General features: G+C 48.2%; 5 protein-coding genes across 5 annotated transcripts; 2 read left to right on the top strand and 3 right to left on the bottom strand.

Moving 5' to 3' along the window:
- Positions 1 to 382: 382 nt before the first annotated feature.
- F5891DRAFT_1054377 (uncharacterized protein) lies at positions 383 to 2,046 on the bottom strand. The gene is made up of 5 exons (XM_041362618.1): positions 1,823 to 2,046; positions 1,440 to 1,766; positions 1,224 to 1,328; positions 1,018 to 1,127; positions 383 to 958 (listed from the first exon to the last, which is right to left on the bottom strand). Exons 2-5 carry the CDS (start codon positions 1,624 to 1,626, stop codon positions 500 to 502), a joined length of 861 nt encoding a protein of 286 aa, XP_041221920.1. The 5' UTR covers positions 1,627 to 1,766; positions 1,823 to 2,046; the 3' UTR covers positions 383 to 499.
- Positions 2,047 to 12,688: 10,642 nt separating this feature from the next.
- F5891DRAFT_1054342 (uncharacterized protein) lies at positions 12,689 to 12,899 on the bottom strand. Its single transcript, XM_041362617.1, has one exon. The coding sequence runs from the start codon at positions 12,873 to 12,875 to the stop codon at positions 12,717 to 12,719; it is 159 nt and encodes a 52-aa protein (XP_041221919.1). The 5' UTR covers positions 12,876 to 12,899; the 3' UTR covers positions 12,689 to 12,716.
- A 2,141-nt stretch (positions 12,900 to 15,040) lies between these two features.
- F5891DRAFT_598912 (uncharacterized protein) lies at positions 15,041 to 15,678 on the top strand. Its single transcript, XM_041372421.1, has 2 exons — positions 15,041 to 15,272; positions 15,342 to 15,678. The coding sequence occupies exons 1-2, from the start codon at positions 15,149 to 15,151 to the stop codon at positions 15,626 to 15,628; spliced, it is 411 nt and encodes a 136-aa protein (XP_041221918.1). The 5' UTR covers positions 15,041 to 15,148; the 3' UTR covers positions 15,629 to 15,678.
- Positions 15,679 to 16,182: 504 nt separating this feature from the next.
- Positions 16,183 to 17,037, bottom strand: F5891DRAFT_1193140 (uncharacterized protein; the record flags this gene model as incomplete). Its single annotated transcript, XM_041367687.1, has 3 exons — positions 16,183 to 16,593; positions 16,650 to 16,902; positions 16,976 to 17,037. 3 exons carry the CDS (start codon positions 17,035 to 17,037, stop codon positions 16,183 to 16,185), a joined length of 726 nt encoding a protein of 241 aa, XP_041221917.1.
- A 414-nt stretch (positions 17,038 to 17,451) lies between these two features.
- On the top strand, positions 17,452 to 20,022 carry F5891DRAFT_598795 (amino acid/polyamine transporter I). Its single transcript, XM_041372420.1, has 16 exons — positions 17,452 to 17,681; positions 17,735 to 17,781; positions 17,832 to 17,886; positions 17,940 to 18,020; positions 18,073 to 18,139; positions 18,189 to 18,221; positions 18,274 to 18,364; positions 18,413 to 18,514; positions 18,564 to 18,655; positions 18,703 to 18,765; positions 18,818 to 18,888; positions 18,936 to 18,972; positions 19,022 to 19,169; positions 19,216 to 19,528; positions 19,584 to 19,888; positions 19,944 to 20,022. The coding sequence occupies exons 1-15, from the start codon at positions 17,565 to 17,567 to the stop codon at positions 19,881 to 19,883; spliced, it is 1,617 nt and encodes a 538-aa protein (XP_041221916.1). The 5' UTR covers positions 17,452 to 17,564; the 3' UTR covers positions 19,884 to 19,888; positions 19,944 to 20,022.
- Positions 20,023 to 20,530: the final 508 nt, after the last annotated feature.

The following is a 20,530-nucleotide window of genomic DNA, read 5'->3' as shown; positions in this document are numbered from 1 at the left end:
CCGGTGTATTTGGAAGTCCGAATAGCATCATGATTGGGTACACGTTCATGAGGCCATTACCTTTGTGCCTGTTCAATGTACAGCGCGTTACTTGACTACATACGTGGATATGGTGCTCATACATATCTGCTCTTTCTCTCAGGTTCATGGCCGGCGTAGAATAAGGACCTGTTGTCGGTGATGATAATGATGTATGTCGTTATCCGGAAGATATATGAAGAAGTCAGTTTGTTTCTTCAGTCATCCCCTTCAATGATATGCATCACGTTATGAGAAAGAGTAACGCTCTGTTACTCTTCTGGAATGTCAGCTTTGTGATTACATTCGTCTATATTCCATGCCGCCATGTTTTATGTTTTTCAAATTCCCTGACGTAATCAAATTGGCTTGGAGTTTTTGATTTTCTGCCTTATGACGAGATGATGAAACAAGTTTGAGAACGCACATAATTGCTCTAACTATCTTGAGAATATATTCCGTACGTGGAACTATTTCTACGTCACACTCTCAAAGACACCGGGACACGTGAAGCAGCGAACTTCACATAACCCACCGTCATCATGACCCCTGCTCCAAAAGCCATCAACAGTCTCATTGTTTCCCTCGAATTCGACTTGGCGTTGGCATTGGCACCTTTCCCTGTAGCCTTTGTCTCGGTGGCAGCCCTGATCTGACCAATACTACGATGCGAGGCCTTTTTGTCGAATGTGTTGATGGGCAAGATGCTGCTGTCGTGTGCGGATTGTAGGCCCGGAAGGCCGTCGAAACTCTCGAGATTCTCAGCAGTCCACCACGCTTTAATCCCACGCGGGTCTTTTACGGGGGCCTCGGATTCATAGGGGGGAGGGGATTGACGAGTTTCGCCATCACGATCAAAAATTTCCATCGAGTCACACCAACGCTCGAGGAGCGTACGCTGGGTCTCGTATTTGTAAAATGGGACGCCGTAACCGCATGACTAGAAGACAGGAAGTTTAGTTTAATTGGGCATTACGTGAAAGAAATACAGGAACAAACCGTTCCGACTCTCTGTACATCGATGACGATGATCGCGCGCGAGCCGGCTTTGCGGTCGGACAGGGGAATGAAGTCGTTGTATTCTGGCGTGCCGAATTCGTACACGGTGCCTATGATGGGTCAGTGAGACTGGAGTTTGGGATTTGAAAGCGAGAAAGGACGTAGGAATGGGTAGGATGCAGGATAGATGGAGAGAATATGCTTACCTTTTCCCCACAACCGGAGGATTCTAGGGGGTCCTTCGAACGCATTGAAGAGAATCGTAATACGACCGTTTCCGGGCTGGCGCATGTGCGAAATCGTCTCGACACCTGGAAACCATACGGATCAGAATACGAGTCTTGGAGTAAAACCTTGCAGAATGTACGCCGACCCTGAACAACGAAGAAATCTCGCCAAGTAAGATAAGAAAGGTTACATACCACTACCCGTAAGGTCCTCATACCAAACTCTGGTAGGACTCTCGACGTGGAAACAATTCGCAGTGCCCTTGGGAGAGACATTGACATGCCCATCTCCCTGCAGCGCAGCCGTAGCTACCCAAAACATCTGCTGCTTCAATATCCATTCGATGAGCTTCAGCGGGATCTCGTCATAATAGTTTGCCATGATAATCGAGGACTAGGTAGGCCAAGAGTGGAGTGGCCGATAGTTGTAAACGGAGTGATGAGCGGGCAGTGAGCTTATAATATACCAGTATTTTCCCCAGGTTTTGAACATGTGCCCCAGACTGTTCGGAAAACGCACGCCTGGAGCTTACGTGAGAAGCGCTCATAATGATAACCAATCATGATAAGAGTTTCACCAGTGTCAAACTAAAAACTGCCCGATGGACGACGCAGGTAGGTCGCTGAGTGATAAACCTGGCCTTTTTGTTGTTTCAGGGACTCTGAGTGCGCCAGCATCGTCCTGCTCGGCGCCAGCGATATTGGAGAATGTGGATCCCTGTCAATGGAGATATTCAGGATATAGAAATTAAACGAAGATACGACGGCAACCAGTCATACAAGTACGGAATTTGGATCTGCATTATACCAGCAGTCCAGACTCCAGAGGTATGGCGCTGTTTGGCGTTTTGGGTTCCGGCATTCTCCATCCTCTTGCACAAATACGTCCACCTTCTGAATCTGTAAAAACTTATCAACATCTGAAATTATACTAGCTAGGGTTCGAAATGCGAAGACAGTCAGTGCACAAATCACATCCAAACGAATAGTCGTGCTCATGCCCGCTCTACTGTATACTTTTACTTGTACGTCGCTTCTCTTTGCTACGGTTTCATTAGAAATGTTCGCATTTAAGCTCGAATCTACTCAAGGTGGCGTTCCCTGGTATTTGTATGCAGCACTAACATGCTCTAAGTCAGGTCCTGGCGTGGGCATCCCCCCACGCCACTGTCGTCTATGTGAAGGAACAACTGCTGTCCTTCAATTTAGTCCTGCTGAGGAAAATTCATCTGAACTGCGATCTAACTCGGGCAGGCAGAGCATGTCGCGATAGAAGAAAGGCAATCTCCCCTCACACTCAACCGCGCTGCTTTTTGTGAGCCGGGGATCATAGCAAATACGCACTGCGTTCCATGCACAGTAACGCGATTCATGATCAAAGGACATCTATCGTGGCTATATCTGTAATATTCTCACATGTGTTTCTTCTGTTCATTAAGGGCTGTACCTGAAATTCACTAGAACCTGATGGTATGGAGCACGCAGTAGGCATGAAATTTTTACACTGTGTTCCGAATGAACTGAAGTCGTACGACAATTCCCAGGTTTTATGAATGGCCTGAGGAGTCACACCTTATCGGCAAGATAGATCAGGCTGGCCTCGCCGCATCCAATGATTTTTTGAAATGCGTTTTATATCGTGAAAGTTGAAACACCAAGGTCAGCTGCGTTGGTATGAAGGGAAAACGAAACACGGTCATGTTGTAGGCAAAGTTCCGAGAAAAAGGTGTGCCGTGTCCCACTAATATTCATTATTGGAGCCAATGGATGAATTTAAGGACAGCCAAAGAGAAACGGGGATTAGAGGCAGATTTGATACGTCTCTTCAATCGTAGTCTGGTACCTTCTCGGATGAAGTTCGTCGTGTCACCTCGGCAGGAACCTGCAGCACGTTGACATCTTGTCTTGGAAGCAAACCTGACACGAGCTTGGCAAAGGTGTCACGGACAAAGCCATATCTTCGGGTCTTCGCCGGCGATCTCTGATACCAAAAGCCTGAAATTCGCTGGGACCTAAGGGCATAGAGATGGAAAACACACGTCCTCATCCAGAATTTGAGAACTGTGGTCGTTTGAAGATTCTCAGATGGTGTGGATTGCCTCAGGCACTTGATCAGCAAGATAGATCAACTTGTACTGGTACGCGGCACTGATCCCCCGTGTTTCCAAAGAGCATACCTCGTGTCATATTAGCAGGTAGATGGCACATCGACAGGTATGAAATAATCTGACGGATGTAGAAGTTGCGTCTGGTGAGGTGTTACAGGCTGTGGGGGGCAACACGGATAAAGCTATGCCGCCACATTCTCAGGACATTGCCAGCGCTCTCTATTATTGCAAGTTCTTTTTTGCTGCTCCACCCTTTTCACACCTGGGATAAGGTACGCAATACATCCGTCGTCCACGTCGATCTAACTAGGGTACAGTATCTGCGCTTCAGTTCCCTAAGGACGAATGGCAGTCTAACGTGTCGATTGATGCTGACGTTCGTACACAGCCTTCGGTCCTTGGTTTATTATTTGCTATCAATCCAAATGAATTCACTTACCTTGCTATCCCTGCTAGGTGACGTGGTGCCCTGCGATGCGTGGCTTTAGAACCCGTCGTGAAAGATGAATTTCACATTCGCCCATCATATGAAGCGGGACACGTTTGTTGGGAAACGGCATGTGTTGGATTGGTGTGCATTCAACGACTAGCAGTGGACAAATTTTCATGCTAATGATTTGTCTTTTTCTAGACGCCCACCGTGGTCGAGAATCATCCAAAATTCTCCATTTATATCGATATTAATGCCCGTGTTTGACGACACTAGGGTTTTGTCAATCTTTGCACGAACTTGATCGCCGAATGTGGTCCTTCTGCCAAATCCCATAGATGCTGTCACATAGATCAACGGGGCTATTTTATTGCGCAAGTTCCCTTGCTTTGCGATAAACTACCTGAATTTCGTCTGATTCTCGTTCTCTGTACCACAGAGAAGGCAAACACGGAACTAACTCATCAGGATACACTGTAGAATCGCAGAGAACGTACTCGAGCTACCTGGCATGTTTCACCTTGTGGGAGTTACACATCACTTGTTTAAGGCAGTACAGGTTCAAAGGGTTAGCTGAAAATTCCGTCAACAATATTACCACTTTCCTTTCGCCTTGATGTAAACTCGTTCATGCAGCCTTTGAAGCTTCTAATTGCTGATGCTAGATGACCGATTGCCTGTGAGTCTAACGACTACCAACGCTCGAAATTTTTCAATTTGGTAGCGCATGAACTAGCCGGACCTTGAGTCAGAAGGAAATTGTTCTTTCTAACGCACTTTGCATCATCCCAGCAGGTGGGAATGAAGCTCTTTCAGTGCTACGGCCTATGAGATTTGAGATTTGAAATGTTGTCTTTCGTAAAGCTGGATCTCCTACCTAATTCTGTGCTGTCAGCGAGGCTTTCCATAGGGATTCGCGGCTCATATGCAGAACTGATGTTCCACCGTCCTTGGTGGTCGGTTTGGCCTATGGTGCTTTGTTTACCCCAAACCGAACAGTGGCCGCCGCAGATACACTCATATCATGTACTGATTCCATCCAATATCGCTTCTATTCATTTCTCAACCAGCAGTGTTCTACGCATTGTTCGATCAACAGCACTATTACGAAGGCGGAAACACTCACTAGTGTGTCGCTACGTGCAAATCGGTTTGTTCTCAGGGTGGGGGGGTCTTGGTCGGGAATCGGGATTGCATATATTTGCCTCGCAAACATCGGTTTTATCGCAACAGTCAGTATCCTTTTCGTACAACTGGTCCGCTCACTACACGACGGTTGCTTTGCTGTGACAGACATTATACTAGATGCTGTCAACACAACAATAAAGGCAAGGGCGAGGGGACGCATTGTCCGTTTGAAGTGGTATGATCTGCTGAGGTGCTCGAATGATTTATTTGAGGCAGGGTGGACACTGCCAGTGACAGTAAGAATATGGGCTTTTATATTACCACAAAAGTGTTTGGCAAAATGGGTATGCCTCACCGGACAATACTGCACGACAAGAATTAGGCAAAACCTATCCCATCCACTACTAGCAGGTTTTCATGGATGTAGTCGTTTTGACACAGCCGTGACGCGGTTGTGACGAGGCAAAATGCCACGTTGATCAAAGCTGCTGCATGAATCGCATGGTCTTCCTGGGTTCCCGGTGATTCGAACGCACTTCCAGTCTCATAGTGTTACCTAGCCGGCCTACATTATGTGATTGCTGGCTACACTGGCACCTCCTATTCTTCCGTCTCCGTGTGGTTCAAAATTACGAGATGTAAGACCACAACGCTCTGTTACTCACCGCGACAAGACTCATGGCAAGTAGTCAAACGTTCGGGACACCGTGCACTTCCAATCGGTTTTCTATCCAAGGGACGGGTTCAATGTATCATTGCTCTTCCAGGATGATCTACATCACCATACTCGGAGATGCTGAGTGCTTATGGACCCAGTCGACGGCTGGTTGGAAACTCGAATGTTCAGTAGACAGTAGTTGCATCGAAGGCATGGACTGCATCAATTGAGGGTTGTATGTCCCATATGTCGAGTGAAGATCTTGCGCAGACGGAACCTGCGGCACTGGATGGTAATGCGAGAAGTCTTCATCACTATTCACACTGGGCACAGGAGTTAGTGAACCTAGTGAAATGTTCCGAAGTGATTCGAAGGATCCATTTGGAGTTTGAAGTGGAGATAGCGTGCTTTGGCGAGAATTCAAGCTCAAGTGTAAGGGTAGTTCAGGACTGAGATAAGGATGTGTCCACAGGCCAGGATTCTGCTGCGACGACATGGAATTAACAACATTGCTTGCAAGTTGTGAGCTATCATGATATACTAAATTTTTTCACCAACCGTAATAGTTCCAGCCTAAGTCCCAATTCCAAGAATGACCGAGCAAAAATCTAGAAAGTTCCTTCGATGTTGGAGTGGCAGCTATGTCGAGTACTCTGCAGCTCATTGTAATGATATTCATATGGGCCTGGGGCCATTCACAGGGGATTACGATGTATGGAATGAAGTACACCAAATCGTTCGTAAATCTCGAACCCAACGAGGTGCAACTCGATTCAAATCGGAGTTTCGAGTTGAAACAACTTTGGTGAGGGCATGTAGGAAATGGCCGGTCTGTGTTAAGTCTGCGCAGACTCCGCCTCAAAGTCTGGGGGGCATGGCACCTGGAATACTTGGCGACTGTAGAGCTGTAGTCGATGATATGTTGTCTGTAGGCACGGCGGGCAACGTGAAATGGCGGGAGAGGCTGATGGCGGGATGGCGGGGGACTGACAGTAAATTATGACATAATACAGCGGGCAGACAACCATAGACTTCCCGGCACTTTCCGGACAACTGCTGGCTGGCAGACCAGACTTTAACACTGAGTCTGTGACTTGTCTGTATAGACCTCACGCAGACTGGCCAGATCCCGCACTTTCTGACTTTGGTCGTTTTCGAACCGAATTGATTTCACCTCGAGTTTAACTCGCCTCGACGGCAACACTAGTGTACCCAGAAATTTCATTAGAGAACCCGTATCTATATCTATATTTATTTTAACCAACATGCAAATGATGCAATGCAGTCTCCAATCGACGAAAACAGCCGCGGGCGCGCACCTCCATTTGGTTCAGTCTTCAGTACCAGTGTCGTCGTTTAGGGACCCTAGCCTTCGCTGTCAGATGGCATCATGGAGACCACTGAGTCTGTTGCTTTGGACACAAACAAAGGGCTGGACAGCTGCCATTCTCGTTATTGTATTCCTGAATTGGAGTGTTTTCACTAGGCTGGAGCTTGTGGGTTCAGGTATGTCCATGTTCCGCTGTCTTGGGGAAGAACGAAGACACTGACTAGTACTAGCGCTCCAATTCATTCCAATATTTGTTGTTCCCGTTTATGCTGATTGACCAACGCCGCGTTTGTGGATTGGCCCCCGACATTAATGGTACTCAGAGTAAAATGGGAATTTTCGGTAAAGCTCGGTAAAGCTCGGTAACTTCGGTTAGAAACTGACAATTCAGGCAGGAACAACACGCATAGGACATGCGGCACATCGGCATAGTTTCGGACTTCGAAAACTATGCCTGTCATTCGACCACCACGTCCTCGTCGTTCTGCACGCCTCAAGTGTTTGCAGCCCAAATCTATGGACTACAACCAAGGACCCGTCACCCGTGGCCGAGGAAAATCTCGGAGTACTCGAGGTAACGATCATGCTGCCCAGGCACCCAAGCTCGTCGTGCAGTGGCAGGCGGACCCCTCTCGCACCCAGAGGGTTATCGAGTACCTCCGCAACCATCCAGCAGACTGCCGAGTTCTGTTCTTTTCGGACGGGAAACAATCGCATACCGAGGGTGATCGCCCATCGGGCAAGGATAAACTCTCGGTTTGCTCTGTCGTCGCCCGCCATGTTTTCCAGGCTGATCCTAACTATGCGGCGCAATACGCTGAGGTGCCGGATAAGTTTCGCGACTCGACCAACAATCATATCATGAGGTACGATTTTTCGTATCGATTCACATGTGTACTAACATTCCCTCCAGTCTCAAAAAAAGGTTTCGTGAATGTCACGACAAATTAAACTCGACGGGTGCCGGCGTCATGCCAAACGACGTCGCTCAAAATCTGCACGGTATGTTTTTTATATTTATATTTAATCAGATTAAACTAATAAAAATTACAGCGCAAGTACTACATACGTTCCCGTGGTATGACGAGCTCCTCTCCATCATGGGGACAAACCCTGCTCTATCCGTCAAGACCGTCTCATCACGCCCTGGAACTGATCACGCTGCTAACTTCTTCGCTCTCACCCAAGGTGCCCAGACCTCTGGTCAGGCGCCCTTCGTCCCTGCGCCCTCTGGCCAGGCGTCCTTTGGCTCTGCGCCCTCTGGCCAGGCGCCCTTCAACTCTGCGCCCTCTGGCCAGGCGCCCTTTGGCTCTGCGCCATCTGGCCAAGCGCCCTTTGGCTCTGCGCCCTCTGGCCAGGCGCCCTTTGGCTCTGCGCCATCTGGCCAAGCGCCCTTTGGCTCTGCGCCCTCTGGCCAGGCGCCCTTTGGCTCTGCGCCATCTGGCCAAGCACCCTTTGGCTCTGCGCCCTCTGGCCAGGCGCCCTTTGGCTCTGCGCCCTCTGGCCAGGCGCCCTTTGGCTCTGCGCCCTCTGGCCAGGCGCCCTTTGGCTCTGCGCCCTCTGGCCAGGCGCCCTTTGGCTCTGTGCCCTCTGGCCAGGCGCCCTTTGGCTCTGCGCCTTCTGGCCAGGCGCCCTTTGGCTCTGTGCCCTCTGGCCAGGCGCCCTTTGGCTCTGCGCCCTCTGCGCCCTCTGTTCAGGCGCCCTTTACTGTCCCCCCCTTCGCTTCCTCCTCCTCGCCATCCGGGTACCATCCCTCCCATCCCGGCATCATCGCTCGCTCTCACCCTCCCGCGCCTGCCCCCTCCGAGTCCGATACGTATTGTGACAACAATTACGTCGGCGACGGATACGACGAGGACATGGACATGGACCTTCGCTTCGACGACGTGCCACAGCCGCAGCCTCCCGTAACGTCAAATTACTGGGAAGAGGAGGGTGACGTCACCATCTTGAACAGCCCCCCCAAGCCCAGAGCCTCCAAACGTCGGGCACGTCAGTCTGCATCCCCCTCATCATCTCGTTCCCCCTCGCCCAAGTCATCATCATTCGTCCTTCCCCCGAAATCGCAGACCTCCCTCCACGATAGTCGCGCTGCCTTCGGCAAGCGCGTGTCGAGGACAAGCCGGACCAGCGCCAACTCGCCAAAACCCTCGTCCAGCGGCTCCTCGCTGTCGAAAACGACGATGTCGGCACCTGCCTCCACCTCCCAGACGTCACAACTCCCATCCTCCAAGGGGAAAGGGAGGCAGGTGAAACGGGTGCGGTCGGATCTTCAAGGCGACCTGAACCGGCTCAACGACGAGATCGGAAGCGTCCAGTCGGACCGGATCACTCGGGGCGAGCTCAAGAACGAGCGTTACATGGCGAAGTACAACCTCGCCCGTCAGGTAAATGAGCACAAGTTTTTGCGCGAGGAGCGTGTACACTGCGACAAGGAAGCTGTCGCCACTCATCAGCGCTCCCAGGAAGCGAAGGATACGGAGATTCGCCTCCGCGAAGCGGAGGCGAAGATGCATGCTGCGCTGGCACATGCGCATGCTGAGGAGGCAAGAGCGCTTCAGCTGAAGATTGAGTACCAACGTTTGATGAGCGGTTCTAACTCTTGAGGGTGTTGTTGTAGTCTTACTGTTGTCCTTTTGCATCACATATCTCATGCTGTCCTTCATACTACATATGTTGTTATGTTAACCATTAGTCCTGTTCATGTTATGTTGATAGTTCATGTACTACCAGTTTTCAATGGACCATGATGGTGTTTCCTCTTGGCTTTGAAGGTGTGATGCTTGACATATGTTTTCTTGGATAAGTAATGTTTGATAACCTGAGGAGATGTTAGATGGTACATATAACTAGTACACTTGCTAGGATAAGCACCACAATATTAAGCAAGTGAAGAGACTGACCATCACAGTGCTCTAGGTTTATTAGCTTTCTTTGCAACGCAAAGAAAGCTGATTTCAAACCTAAGCAGCTGTGATGGTCAGTCTCTTCACTTGCTTAATATTGTGGTGCTTATCCTAGCAAGTGTACTAGTTATATGTACCATCTAACATCTCCTCAGGTTATCAAACATTACTTATCCAAGAAAACATATGTCAAGCATCACACCTTCAGAGCCAAGAAAACATATTCAAGTGGAAATTTGTAACTACAACTGCTATCCCTGTCTACGTTGTGCCTTTGAGTGAGGGCTGTCAAACAAGAGATCCATCAACCTCTCACGACGAGCATGACCTGGAGTCCCTTCATATAACCTATCACCTACTTGGTCATTACCATCTGGTCCTTCAGCTGCCTCTTGAGACATAAAGTTTCTAGCCTCTTGACAAGACCACTTGACTGATCCCTGGTCCTCTGTCAGAGCATGTTCTTCTTCAAACCGTATGATCATGTTGTGTAGGATCAGACAACACTGAATCCAATGGACTGCTGTCCGTAAGTCATCTGCTGAATTGATATTCTGTCGGAGATCTCGAAGAGATTGAAACCGCCCTTTCAATGCAGCAAATGCATGCTCCACTCGTACACGGACCTAGATAAATCAAATTTAAATCAGAAAAAAATGGAAAAATAAAGGGACAAACTGTAGAAAGGTGATAATTGAATGTCCTCTGATTTGCTGTCAGCCGTCCATTGCGGGGCTTCTTGAAAGGGGCAATGCACCAGGTGTCCAGTGGATAAGCACTGTCTGCCCAGACCCAGTGGCCAGCTGGAAGAAGTGTGTCATGTTCTTGATAGATACGAGTAGATCTGAATGCGTATGCATCATGGATGCTTCCAGGGTGACCAAGAGAATAATCAACTATGAGAAGATTGTGGGGCATAATGACTGCCTTGAATTTATTTTAATTTTAAACCATGAAATTAAAAAAAAAAAAAACATACCTGACAGCCCAGGGAATATTTGGATTTCCTGTCATAAAAAGACTGGTGATAAAATCCAGGTGTCTCATACAGGTCAATTGATGTCCCATCAACAGCTAGGACTCCATTCTGCCACTCAGGGCAAGTGGTCACCCGTGCAGTATATTGCCGAGCAAGCTCAAAGTCCTGTGAATCAGGTGGGGGAAAACCCATGAAGGCATCATGCTGGTCAAGCAGTGCAACCATTATACGATTGGTGCAGTTAACCACAGACCCAACACTAATACCAGCCCATTCAGATACATCCTGGAGAGTGGCAGAATTACCATAGTGGCCGACACGGTTGAGAAAAATAGCAAGTTGAATAGAGATAGGAAGCTGGAGGTTGTTGGAATTGTTATGAAAAATGGGGTGGCCAGAAATGAGATTGAGGATGTCATCGAAAATTTCGGGGTCGACACGTAGTTTACGACGAAATAGATGAGGGCGATGTTCCCCAAAATGGACAAGGAGGTGCAGCTGTGAGGCTCGTGGGATAGGCTCACTGGGTCTATGGAGCACACGTGCCCTCTCTACCTCATCCCGAAGACTTGCAATGGAATCTTGAAGACGGTCGTAGTGAGCAGTGGTATGGTTGATGTCATCATCAGATGAGTCATCAGAGAAAGAGTCGGAGGAAGAACTGGAGAAGCCAGATAAAACTGGAGAAAGAGGAGATGGAGGGGTTAACATGATGCTCATGAAAAGGTCAAGGTCTGAGTCACGGGTAAGATCGAAAGAGTCGAGACTCGAGGCAGAGTCTGTAGTAGACTCGTCGTCCTCCAGAAGATGTTGGTATCGGGCTGTGGCTACTGCAAGTGCAGATACATCGATGTCATGCAGCATTTGTGCACGCTTTGACTGACGAGGCATGTTGGGAATCAGGGGATCAAAACTCCTGTCTATCCCTGGCATATGTGACGCACTTTGCGGCGGAGTTTGAAAATTTCGGCAAATTCCGGTGTTTCAGCTTGCTGTGCTCATGTACCTCGTGATCATCACACCCCCTCACTCAGCACTCAACGACGCTCGCGCGCAGCCCACCTCCCTCAGCGAACCGCCAAGGGCTTCTAACATGCTAGGTACGTACAAACTCCTTCTCAACCGTCCTCCGAAACTCCTTCTCAAACGCCCTCAGCGTCTCCAGGCGTTTCACGCTGCCTACCTCCCTAACCGAGCCTCCAAGCGCTTCTATCGCGCCAGGTACTCCCTCCGAAACTCCTTCTCAACCGCCCTCCCAAACTCCTTCTCAACCGCCGCCCTCCGAAACTCCTTCTCAAACACCCTCCGAAACTCCTTCTCAAACACCCTCCGAAACTCCTTCTCAACCGCCGCCCTCCGAAACTCCTTCTCAAACGCCCTCCGCGTCTCCAGGCGTTTCACGCTGCCCTACTCCCTCACCGAACCCCTAAGCGCTTCCAACACGCCAAGCACTCCCTCACGCAGCACTCAACTCGCGCGCAGCGCACCTCCTCACAGAACCGCCAAGCGCTTCTATCACGCCAGGCACTCCCTCCGAAACTCCTCAAACACCTTCCGCGTCTTCGGGCGTCTCATACCACCTTGTGCCATCCTCCTCCAGTTGACGAGGATCGTTCCAATTTTATTGATGCACGCAGCAGTAGATTTTTTACTTTACAGCACGTACCCTCACTGTTACATGTAGATATCGACTTAGTATTTTTTTTCTTGAAATCTTATCTACTTTGCCTATGCTACTTTCGTTTCACTAAGTGTCGTTTGAATGTCCGACATCGTGCCGATGCATATGCCGAGTCTTACTGCTCGAGTTTTGTCCATCTCTAACCGAGAGTTAGCGACATTTAGCGACTTTAGCGACGATTAGCGACGATTAGCGACGTTTAAATTTTTACTCTGAGTACCTCTAATATATGACCATGTAAAAGCACCATAATCAGCATAATCCCCAGCAAGAACTCACCGGTTTACTGATGGCCCGATGTGCAAAGTAGATACGAGCAGCAGTAGCGGTGAGTATCTTTTGCGTGGAATTGTCTAAAGTGGATTTTACTTTAGACTTTTCGTCTGCTGAGAGTGCTGATTGAGAGGGCATATCAGGCAGATCAAAGTAAATGTAGAAATTGGCCTAATAGTACATAAGACCTGACCGTCAAACCGTGTTTGGTGCAACGTGGGAATCTAGCGGCTGCCTTCAAGCAAGGCTGCGGCAGGCTGTACAGCTGCTTTGCTGTACAGTAATCATAAATCAGTCAAGCACTATTCACTGGATGGACATGCATGGCTCCGAAGACATCATCAAGAGGTTTATCATCTAATATATAGGAGCAAACAGCCCTGGTCCTACTGTTGTGATGACCCAGGAATGTTTTAGGGCATGTTTTTTTTTAAAATTCCAGTTTCTGTCTTATAAATAGTCGTACTCTATGAAGGACAATTCAATCTAGTCTAGGGGGGCCCCCAGTGTTCCATCGCATCTCTAGGTTCACGAATGCCCTAGTGTGAGGCGCACCCCCACTATTAGGGCATGTTACAGAATAACGTCAGTCTTATTTTGAATTTTGTAGCGACCAGGGGGGGATATGAATGCGGTCGTTATCCATTGATCAAATCTACAAATCACTAATCACTCGCACGTCAGTGCCAATGGTCATACTGCATGGATGCGAGGGCAGAAACACGACTCACTGCGCAGAACCAACTGAGGACCTGCCATGCAAGTGAGTCAGGCTATCAGAACCACGAAAACTACTGATACTCACGCAAGTCCGATGGGAGCAGCCGGTGTGTTGGCAATCTACATCAGTGTTGCAAAAGTTTAGACATTGAGTGGCGCCAGCCTCGTCAACCTGAGGGGGTATGGCAGAGACAGATGATGAGGCTAAAGCAGCAACGACGGCGAGGACAAATACAGAGGCGAAACGCATTATTTGTGACTCTTGTGATAAGAAATCAGGTAATTCCGAAGAAGACGGTTGGCTTTTATGAGCTAAATGTTGTTATTTGGAATTCTTCTTGCGTGATTGTGCCTTCAAACAGATGGCACCTATCTGTAATGCCAACAGATTGCCAGCCAAGGTCCATCGCCAACTTGGGGTCGAACTACTGTCTACTGAACATTCGAGTTTCCAACCAGCCGTCAACTGGGTCCATAAGCACTCGACGTTTCGAAGCCATCTCCGCATAGCTCCAAGGGTTGTCAACATGACGGATGTCATAGTATGGCAACCTCCTTGAAAGCGTCAGGCTCATGAATGAGTTTTGCTTGCGCCTCTGTCTCCTTCTCCATACCTAAGGTCTTGTGCAGTATGTTGATGTGGTGATACTGCACGCAAGTGGATGCATTGGCATGTGAATAGCGAACATCCACGTAATAAGTGCTCTCGCGTTTGACGTAGCGTTCCACATGAGCAGCCGGTAGGCTCAGTTTGCACGAACAAAGCATGGTACTTTGAGCTCTCCGATGAATCATGAATCTACGTCCTATGCGGCACTGTAAGGCGGCCATAAACGAACGTAAGTTCGGCACCTAAAACATCCATTTTAGCAAAAACCAGGTAAGATGTTAGTCAATATACCACCAAATTCATATTCCAGTAGCAGCCGAATCCACGCCGAACTCATTGTATACCTGGTGATCTTCATCTTCTTCAAGGATACCATCTTCAGCTTGTAGTTGGTCCTCTTCGTCGCTGAACAGTTATTCGGCCTCAGAAAGAGGCGTATCGTCTCGTCATCACTAATAGTGGGTGGGTGTGACTCGGAACAATGAATGCGGGGCCTGGGGATTCGAGCGACTCGTCCGGCTTCTTTACTACATGGAGTTTTATTACGAGCTTCTTGACAACTTTTTCATGGGTATAGTTTAGTGTGAGGACGTGAAGTGAACACAGTACCATGGTTTTGAAAAGACTCAGTAGTCGTGGTAAGTTAGGTATCATCTATAGAATTGCATCTGCGTGTGAAAACTAGGTCCGGTTAATTCTCTTCCGCCTTTGGGCTTCGACTAGCTGCCACATACCGGAACCTAATACGTCCGTCATGAATCTCAATCGGCAAAAAAGTGGCCTCTCGTTGGCTCAATTGCACACATCGAGAAAAATTCATGAGCTAGCCTTCGAGGCCAACGCTAGACGAGTAGATTCAAGTTGCGCAGTGCGTTCCATCTTCGTGTGGCCTCTCAATATTAATCTTCTACAGCAATGATCGCTCGTTTCGACAGCCTCTCGAACTCGAGCTTAGTTGACAACGAGAAAGGCTAGGCACGGTCGGCCATTTCCAGATAAGTTCAAACATACACATTACTCGAGCAGTACGAAAAAAACAATTGTACCAATCGACTCCAAACTAGGTGTTGCACCATCAGCCATGATACCAAAGCGAAAGCCGAAGCATAACTCACTGTTGCGACGTGCCGCTCGGGCTGCCAGCTTTATTTTCAGCCTACGCTTGGCCTACGCAGGTCAAATTCACTCCACTCTAAGGCGCGCAGGTCAATCATACGGTTGAATCCTGGTTGCACAGTGACCTGCTCATACTCACGCCATCTATACTTTCACAGACATATCCACTGCAGCATGGTGTTTCTCCGCAAAGTCCTCCTTTGGGGCTACACTGTGCACTGACAGACATAGATACTGTCAGAGCAACAACAACGGCGAGGAGGGAGAAACGCATTTTTTGTGCGAGGTGATATGGAATCTTCTGGAGGGGATCTCGAATGATATCTCTGAGAACGCGGGACCACTGGGGGACAGCGACCAGCTTTTATATTCTCTGTACGCTTATGGGCACAATTCTGATCGATTTGGCAGAATTGTTCTTGCTGTCAAATGGCAGAATTTTTAGCAGAACCTGCAGGAGCGTATCTATTTGATCACGGCCATTGTTGCCAGCAGCCATCGACCATTCTTGTAATTACAGAATGCTCGCTCGAATCCCAGGCCTCTCATCCCAATCTCTCACCAATCACTTTATCATTTGAACCTTTTGAGATACGCACAAGACCGGATGCTTTTTGACGACCTGACATGATGGAGACGCGCGATGCAAAACTTGTCTTGAGTTCAAACCGACGGGATCGCGCTCGTGTTTGGTTGTCATGAAACATGTTGTACGACGGTGTATTGTATAATTATTCTGGGTTGTTTGAGCTGCCACGCATCGGTACCACGTCAGTGGTTCACTAGTGATCAACTAGGATAGGTGAAAGAGATTATGACGACTAGTCTGTGGAGCTGAGTGGTGTCGGACCACTTTTATGTAGCTATTCCTCATGATTTAGCGACTGACAAGGAATATCGCAGATGCATTTGATGATAAGGATCATGATATTTGGCACGGCATTCTTTTTGATCGACGCATGCGCAGACATAGACAGCGGATAGATATCGATAGCGAAGTCAATCATCATGCGATTCATCTGACGCGTAATCTGAGCCAGATCCAGAACTTCCAAATGAAAATGTAACGTCGCAAGAGTCATCTTCTTGCCAACTTGCCTCATCGTCATCGTCATCACCTGAGAACATCCTGATGTTGTCCTTGGATAACCTACACTCTTTGCTCTCCATGTCCACCCCTGCATCGCGAAGCGTGTCTTTGAGGGAGTTGATCTGCAGATCAATTGCATTTACCTGTATTTTGGACTGCTCGTTTTCATACTCGACGATGGACTTCATCAGGTCAAGTTCGTGGCTACGAAGGCGTGCGTATCGGATTCTCGCAGCAAAAGCCCGGCGAGTGACGTATGAAAGTTCGAGCATGCGTTCATTAAAATAGTTTAAAACATCAGGAGGGTCAGTGGATGTCCACTTTGAAATATAAGCTCGGTCTTCAAGATAATGTTCAAATGATGTTGTGAACGTACTGTTGTGGTCAATACCTTCGCCCTCTTTGACGGCGATTCGAAATCCTCGCCACGATCATCACCTTGAGATAAGATATCCTGGAGGCGTACGCGCTTATGGCGCTCGTGATGGCTGGGACTTTGGACGGTCCCTTCCGAGTCAGAGCTACACTCGTCATCGGTAGCATCATGGACAGTGGCCTTTTGGTTCAAGTGATTCTTCAATATGGTACAGCTACCGGATGCAACGGATATAGGTGTAGATTGAGCTTGTCTGGAGTACAAAAACGTAAGTTGAGATAATACTAGGCTGGAGATGCGGCCTCCTCTTGAATAATTAAACAAACCTGCTGTTAGCAGAAGTCTCTGGATAAAGATCGCTTCCTGATTTCAATGGAGGGTTACTCATATCGCGACTGACAAGTGCGTTGTGGACTCAGCTAGCTAATATTAGGCGGGCAAGATCTGTACCCTGGAACTTTGGAAGAGGATCTGGGGAAATATACCTCGAGGCTTGAGCGGCCGTTGCCGACGTAATAACGTACACTGAAAAGTTACGTGATCGGACTCGGAACGAACAAAACAAACTTCAACGCAACTTGAAGGTGTACTTATTCTGGTCGGTACCAACTTGAAAGCTGTGGGGCTCATGTCCAGATGGACATGCCAGTTCCCTATCCTCTTCGCCGGCGAGTCCGTATGTTCCACCAAGGAGAAACGTCCGGACCGTAAGTTGAGATAAACATTTGGTCAATTTCCGTTTGGATCGCAGACTAGGTTTTATAGAGTTGCTCGGTCATAATGCGGGTCCTAATTCGGCCGGCTCTATCTTTGATTTGTCCCATGTGTTCTCTTCATCTCTTTTAGTGCGCGCTATGTTACGTGATGTGGACCTGGTTCAGCTTGCCCATTCGCTGAGCCCCGCAGTGATACGTTATGGCTGCCAGAGCTCCTGCAACTTCGAAGCAGCACCTACAACTAGGCGCGGATGAAGTTGTTCTAGCTAAGCTAGGATACAAGCAAGAGTTTCGTAGGGAATTCACCCCGCTAGAGGTGGGCTTGATATCAGGCTATCGTCACTACGACACAATCCAACAGTTGTACAGGTGTCTGGACTTGCATTCAGCTATACAGGAGTGCTCCCTGGTATAGCGTAAGTTGCTAATATGACTCCAGCCAATTGACTGATCAAAATCTATTTAGCTCTGTGCTCTTCTATGCCATACCAAATGGCGGACCTGTCGCTATGGTTTGGGGGGTAAGTTCTCATCATATGTAGGGATCATTGTTTTGCAACGTTTTTCCCTGCAGTGGGCAATTGCTGGTCCCTTTATCATGTGCATCGGGCTGGCAATGGCGGAGCTCGCATCAGCAGCGCCTACTTCTGGAGGTGTATGTACTTGATGTCGTTATTGTTTCACATCTGCTCATTATGAAAATCTAGTTATATTATTGGACTTATTCACTTGCTTCTCCACGGTGCCGGAATTTTCTCTCGTGGATAGTTGGCTGTAAGTCTTGCATTTCGACATGATGTGCATCCCGTCTTGACATCTACAGACTCAAATACCATACAGACTATCACTGGAGTCGGTGAGTCAATTTTCATTCTTTCAACAATTTGCCTCTGATAGCGTGGGGCTAGCTTCCGTAAACTGGGCTTGCGCAATTCAGATCGCGGCAGCGATTAGTATTGCCACAGACCAGGCATATGTCACTACCAACGAGCAGCTCTAGTCAGTCCACCTTCTTCCAATCACTATATCTCATAACGATTGCCACAGCGGTATATACGCAGCTTTGGTCTTGTCACATGCTGTCCTCGTGAGCCTCGGTACCAAAGTCTTGGCAAGATTGCAGAGACTATACACCTTTGTGAATCTGTGGTAGGTGTTGTATATTTATCCATGTCCAATGCTTCAAGTCCTCCGGCAGCCTTTGCTTCATAGTCATTATTGCGCTTCCAATCGCGACGCCACGCGAATACCGAAACAGTGCAAGTTTTGCGCTAGGAAATTTCACAAACTGTATGTATCCGCTTCCAATTACAATCGCAGCTCACGTTCAGTGACAGTGGCTGGCTGGCCTTCTGGATTCGCGTTCATCTTGAGTTTCATGGCGCCTCTTTATTCAATAGGTTAGACCCTCTTCTCCCGGATTGTCTATTCATGACCACCTTTGATTACCAGGCGGTTATGATGCCAGCGTCCATATGAGCGAGGAGGCCTCAAACGCTGCTACTGCAATACCATGGGCAATCGTGAGTCACATCAGAAAATGACCAATCATTGTGTTCACCCCAGGTAGATCAGTTCTATTGCAGTGTCGGTCGTTCTTGGTTGGGGTATGTGGAACGACATGTCACTCCGATCTTGATACTATTTCTTATATAGGAATAAACGTTTCCCTTGCCTTTTGCATGGGTACCAACCTTGAAAGTATCTTAAATGGTCCTATCGGCCAGCCTATGGCACAAATCTTATACACTTCGCTTGGGCAGAGGGGGGCGTTAGCTTTGTGGTGTCTCATTATTTCAACGTTGTACGTTTTAGCAGCGCGTGACACACATAACCTAATCACAAAGCAGGTACATAGTGGCATCGAACTCCCTCCTGGTCGGCTCTCGCCAGACATTTGCATTTTCTCGTGATGGGGCCCTCCCATTCTCAAGATATTTGTACCGGATCAATAGCTACACGCAAACACCAGTTAATACGGTTTGGTTTGACGCTGTCTTTGTACTGGTGATTGGGCTTCTTGCGTTTGTGAGCACCGAGGCCATCAATGCGGTGTTCACTATCGGTATCACTGCATCGTATGTCTCATACATAACGCCAATCACAACGCGCTTTGCGTTCAAGAACGATTTCAAACCCGGCCCATTTTATCTTGGGAAATTGGCGAGTTGATCTACAGGGATGCGTTTACTATTCCTGCACTAATATGTCCGTGCAGAGCTTTCCAATCGCAGCGATAGCTGTGTCGTCGATGGTCTTCATGATCTTTGTTTTCTTCTTTCCTTCGACCCCGCAAACGACTGCACAAGAGATGAACTATACAGCTGTGGTCCTTGGAGGGTACATGGCCCTTGCGATTTCCTGGTATTATTGCCCGGTGTATGGAGGCGTCCATTGGTTCAATGGACCTGTAGCAAACCTCGCACCGTCCATGAAAGGAGGAAGCGGAGACGAAAATTCCGTGTCGAAGAAGGAACAACAGGATGCGGAACTCTCTGTTTCAGTGGTGGATGTATGAGTAATGTTGGTGCGCTGTCGTGAAATCGTCGGTATTCAGAAATGACATTTATTTCAATAGATCTCAGTGCAATAATCTCAGGCCTCTTCTGCACCAGAGCTATCATCTCCGTCTCTATTCCCTCAGCACTTATATACTTAGTACTCGGTCGATATCCCATGTCATTTTACTCTCACTTACTCGTTGCTCCTTTATATGTAGTACCTGCGATTCGCATTTGCCATTAGTAGGCCGCCGGTGACTCTGCAACTGCTGCGCAGAGATAATGAGGTATCTTTAAGAATTGATACTCATCCTTGGAAAGGCAAGGAACATTGACGAAATTACTATCAACTTGGTACTATCGCTCTTCATCGTCAACCGACCCCTGCATCCCATCCAACACTTGTTCCATGGAGAGAACCACTCTCGAGCTCCCCACGCCACCCTTTGATGTCAAGGACCTTTTTCACTAGGCTCGTGACCAGCCTGGCTGCTGGTCGATCTCGGAGAAATTTGGCAAGCGAAGCACGGAGTCTGAATTGTAGCAGGTCGTGCCGCTTTAGGTAATGGGGACAGACACAGATACTGTCAAACACTACGGTGTCCGCAATATTTAAGATAGGTTTTAATGTTATCCGGAATGCAAAGAACATTTTTGAAATTTA

The sequence above is a fragment of the Suillus fuscotomentosus genome (genome assembly GCF_016647785.1).
Source record: "Suillus fuscotomentosus strain FC203 chromosome Unknown F5891scaffold_56, whole genome shotgun sequence".
In the NCBI taxonomy this organism is placed as follows: Eukaryota; Fungi; Basidiomycota; class Agaricomycetes; order Boletales; family Suillaceae; genus Suillus; species Suillus fuscotomentosus.
Note: the sequence above shows the minus strand (reverse complement) of the source record. Positions and strands in the feature narration are given on the sequence as shown.